Source organism: Anarhichas minor, unplaced genomic scaffold (genome assembly GCF_050575085.1).
Source record: "Anarhichas minor isolate MPS153535 unplaced genomic scaffold, ASM5057508v1 ptg000079l, whole genome shotgun sequence".
Lineage (NCBI taxonomy): Eukaryota > Metazoa > Chordata > Actinopteri > Perciformes > Anarhichadidae > Anarhichas > Anarhichas minor.
The window spans coordinates 344,284-349,111 of record NW_027466525.1 but is presented as its reverse complement, the minus strand read 5'-3'; the positions used below and the strand labels follow the sequence as shown (position 1 = coordinate 349,111).

The 4,828-nt window shown below is 45.6% G+C and overlaps 1 protein-coding gene across 1 annotated transcript; it reads left to right on the top strand.

Moving 5' to 3' along the window:
- The first annotated feature begins 233 nt into the window (after nt 1-233).
- On the top strand, nt 234-1,848 carry gbp (glycogen synthase kinase binding protein). Its single transcript, XM_076081248.1, has one exon. It carries the CDS (start codon nt 363-365, stop codon nt 867-869), a length of 507 nt encoding a protein of 168 aa, XP_075937363.1. The 5' UTR covers nt 234-362; the 3' UTR covers nt 870-1,848.
- Nucleotides 1,849-4,828: the final 2,980 nt, after the last annotated feature.

Here is a 4,828-nt window from a genome sequence, read left to right as displayed (position 1 = left end):
CGGGAAACCGGATCACCGGTACAAAGAAAATAGCGCAAACGAGCGTTATAGTTGATTTTTTATAGTTTGACATTTTCGCTGATATTTTAAATTGATGACATTTTAACTCGAGGATTCATCGCGTGGATCACGTGTAACCTTGTAGTTTATTTTGGTTTAAAATAAATAAAACGCCCCTCCCCCTTGCGAGGGAACATGGTACGGTCCAAAAGCGCGTCATCCATTGTTTACAAATCAAACCCTGGTTGTTGGTTAGAGCCGAGCGGCGTGGTGAGAGCGAGGAGCGGCTCGCAGTCATACCGACAACAAAACACCCCGAAACAACTCACACCGAACCCCGCGGACACGACACACCCGCCAGCATGCCGTGTCGGAAGGAGAACTACATCTTTCTGCAACAGTCCGTCACCGTCGACTCCAAAGAAGTGGACGCGCTGGTGACGAAAATCGGCGAAGCGCTGCAGCTCCACAACCACAGCGGCGGTGGGCACCAGAAGAAGACGGTGTCCGTGTCCGTGTCCTGTCTGCACGGCGGCACCACCACCACGACCACCACCACCGTCGGCGGCGTCAAACCGGCGGCCATAATCAGCGGCGGAAGCGGCGGCGACACGGGACGCCACGGCTGCTGTATGCGGCTCCGGAACCGGAACCACCGGGCGAACCCGTACAGCATCCAGGAATGGGACCACCACATCAAACCGTGGAACAACAAGAAGAGGAGAGCCGCGGAGGAGGAGGACGACGATCCGCACCGGCTGCTGCAGGAGCTGATTCTCTCGGGGAACCTGATCAAAGAGGCCGTGAAGAGGCTGCAGTTCTCCGCAGCAGCAGACCGTGTCAGCACGGCGGACCGTGTGCCGTGCTGATGCCGGACCGGTGGACTCTCACACGGACTGTTTTTAGATTTCAATTCACAGAACTGGTAGCTACGTTTGTTTTCTCATTTCATCCATTTGTTTGTTACTCAACCGGCCAATGAGCCGCGCTGTTGATGTTTGAATGGCTCCTGGGGGGGGGGGGCGGGGCAGTGTTTTTTTTTTGAACCACCACCTTTAAACCGTTTCACTGGAAAAGAGTTTATTTCACCCAAAAAAAAGCGACTCTCGTGTGATTTAACACCAAAACACACTTCACACGTGTGTGTGTGAGAACAATGGGCTGATCAGTGATTGAGTCATGAACAGACAGGAAGTCGAGGCTCATTCATTTCTTATTTACCACTACATCCGGGAACTCGTTCATGTGTTGTTTTGGAGGAGGGGGGGGGGGTTTCTCATGGTGAGCCGGTCCCTGCTGTGGCAGACCTCTGATGGTCTTCTGATTGGGGGGGTAAAGTAGACCTTCTGTTTACAATTCCAGCATGTTCGGTGTGTTGTCCTCTAACTTTATCCAGACTGATCAGTGACATGAGCTGGTGTATATATGTGTGTGTGTGTGTGTGTGTGTATATATATATATATATATATATATATATATATATATATATATATATATATATATATATATATATTAGAAGCTACAGGACGACACACTGCTCCTGTCAGCAGCTGCACCGTGTTTCTCTTCTAGATTATTATTGATGGAAGAGGAACATTAACATGGAGGTTGATGTGTGTGTGTGTCGTGGTTTTGGGAGGTCGTCACATGACACACTTCTGTGGTGCTCTCACCTTTCTGGGATTCCGTCTGAGGAGTTGTGATTAGTTTTTGTATTTGTTTCTTCTCTGTGTAAAGAAAAGTCACCACGCCTGCTTCGTACCGAAGCATCTGATCATGTTCCTGAGTATTCAGGCCTTATTACTTGTTTTCTGTTGTCTTAATAAACTCATTTTCTGTTTTTCCAAACCTCTGTAGAGTTTCTTTCTTTTGGCCTCTTGTGTCTGTGAGTGTGGACAACGTGGTCTTGAAGGACACATGCTCATTATCAGCCTATAAATACCCCCCCCCCCCCCCCCCCAGCATGACACCATCGGTGAACAACATGTTTTGCTCCAGAGGCGGAGCGGCCATCCAGCCGGACTCCTCCACCGTGTTGATGTTGATGTCAGCTCCCTCTGCTGCTCAGATACTGAGAGTCAGCAGCAGGCGGAGCTGACGTCATGTTCTGGGTCTCCAGCTGTCAGAGCCGCACTGAACGTCTCATTGCTCCACACGTCAGGATTCACCTCAGAGAATAATAATAATAATTATTATTATTATTGTGTCCCTCTGCAGATGATAAGCTGTCTTTAGTTTAGTATCCAGAGCACATAACTATCATTGTCATCACACGCAACACAACGCTCTGTGCTTTACATTAAGCACAGGAAGGGAACAGAGTCGTGTATTTAAGTCAAACTAGTAAGAATGTCTGTCTTCAGATGTCTTGTTTTGTCTCACCAACTGTCTCCAAATATATTCATCTTACAAAGACATAAGAAACAGAAGCAGCAACACGTCACACAGGAGCAGCTGTGAACCTCTGCTCTCATCCAGCGTGGATTAAAGAAGATAAAGATTTTAATTCTAATGAAGGTCGGTTCAGTCACTAACGTAAAGGAGGGAACACAACGGTGAATGAGTTGAAAGTATTGCAATATTTATATATTCATAATATTATGGGCTGAACGTCTGTGGCGGTGTTAAAAAATACTGTAATCAGTTTGTTCTCCATTCTGAAACATGTTAGTTCAGATGAACTCTGAGCTCAATGCATCAGCTTCAGCACCGTTATGTTTTAATGTACAAGTACAGCAGAACAGATTAGTCCATCAACCAATGAGTCAACAGAATGAATCTACTTATTAGATGGGCATCTTTCATGTGAAATCCTTTCATGGTTTGCTGCTTTGAAAAATATTGATTTTAATGTATTAGTAATACTGTGGTATCAGTACTTTTACTTACTACTGTAGCAAGAAACGTTCATGTTGTGTTGATTCTGTCGCCCCCTGTGGACTAAAGTGGTAGTGTCTGAGCACCAGACTCTCTTTAGAAAACCTCTCATGTTACTGCAGCAGGTCTGACAGTCTGCCCCTCTCAGTCCTGGTTCTGGTTCTCCCGTGCCTCCCTTCCCTCCAGAGGGTCCAGCAATACGTCCTGGGTCTCCAGCAGAGAGGAGAAGCTCTGCTCCTGGAGGAGGAGGAGGAGGAGGAGATGCTGCTGCTGCTGCCGGGAGCTGAGCTCTCCTCCTCCCTCCGGAGCTCCGAGGCTGCAGGTGAAGCTCTTATAATAAGCAACCGAGATGTTGAATCACTGAAGGAACGTTTAAAAAGCAGCTTTACCACAAAGTACATGAAGAGCGAGGCTTTGAATTCATCCGTTTCCGACACTGAATGTGGCTCATGTCTGAAATATAGGGAAGCTGCAGTGGGAGGACTGGAGTCTGTTACCTCCCACAGTGCTGCAGTCTGGATGTGAGACTGAAACACTTTGCGTGTGAATGAGCTCGTCTTTGTGGGCGGCAGCTTGTTCTTCAGGTCGGCCGCCCACGCAGCTCCACTGCATCCGGGACGCAACCAGAGCACCAACGACAGACAACAGAAGCTGTGTGAGCTCTCACATCACATCAGCGGTGTATTTAGTCTCCGGAAGAAGAAAATACACTGCAGACAGCAGCAACAAGAAGAAACAAGAAACACGCTGTTCTTTGATTCCTGTGACTGAAGAAAGAAGCAGCGTAGCAGCAACTCTGGACTCTGTTCATACCACTAATAACTGAATCAGTGAGTGAACTCAGTGGTTATTATGGTCATGAGTGGAGAGCCAGCATCATATGTATAGAGAGGCCACATAACAAATACTGTTCTAATCCCGGTTATATTGTACCATGAAGTACACGTGTTTGATGTAATTTAGCAGGTTCAGAAAGTCTCATTTTGTTGTAAAACTGTTAAAGTATAAGACTGAAAATACGTTATTAGAAACCACACAACAAAAAGTGTCTTAAGTGACGTTTCTCTCTGAAACTAGACGTCTGTGTGTTTAGTACGAGGATGTTTCACACCGACAACACAGCTGAGTGAGAATGAGTTATTATCGTCCACCAGGCTCCACATCTGTCTTCAAATCAAATCAAATACATAAACGTGTGACAGCAGAACACAGAGGACACCTTCAGTCCACAGCAGCTGACTCATGTTTGTGTTCCAGCTCCACCTGTCCACACACCTGCTCAGCTTCAGCTCCTGATTGGCTGCTAAACAACAGGAACAATAACTGTAACACACTGGAACCTCCCACAATAACTCTGAACACAAACGCAGCGTGTTTGTTCTCACCAACACGCCTCCATTGTTGTGCACACCAAAGAGCAAAGCTGCATGCTGTTGATAGCTTCAAGCTGTGATTTCTACGTGATCTTAATGGTTACAGGTGTTTCCACAGCTTTCTAATGCTTCTTTAGTTTGTAGTGATGAGTGTAATGGAGAGAACTGTGGGTAGTTATTAGTAGAAAGTGTGTTTTAGTGAGTAAAGCAGAACTGCTCAGTAGAAACATGAGCTGATACTTTTCAATCACCAGTTTGTGTCTCTTGACAAGTGGAAAGAAAGTGTAAAATAAAAAGTCATGATGTGAGAATGAAGTCAGTGCATTGAGAGAAAAAAGGTTTAGTTTGAATTCTTTAATTCTTAAAACATTAACTTTACACTTTCCCCTCTAAATATTGCACTTCAACTGTAAAAAGATCTTAATGAGATATATATATATATATATATATCATGACAGAGACAGAGGGATAAATGTGAGATATGCAGCTGTAAAGTGTTGAACATGAGCTGATAGAGAGGAGGAAGTTCAGTGTGGAAAGAGAGAGACTGAAGGAGTGGTAGATACAGGAAAGAAGTG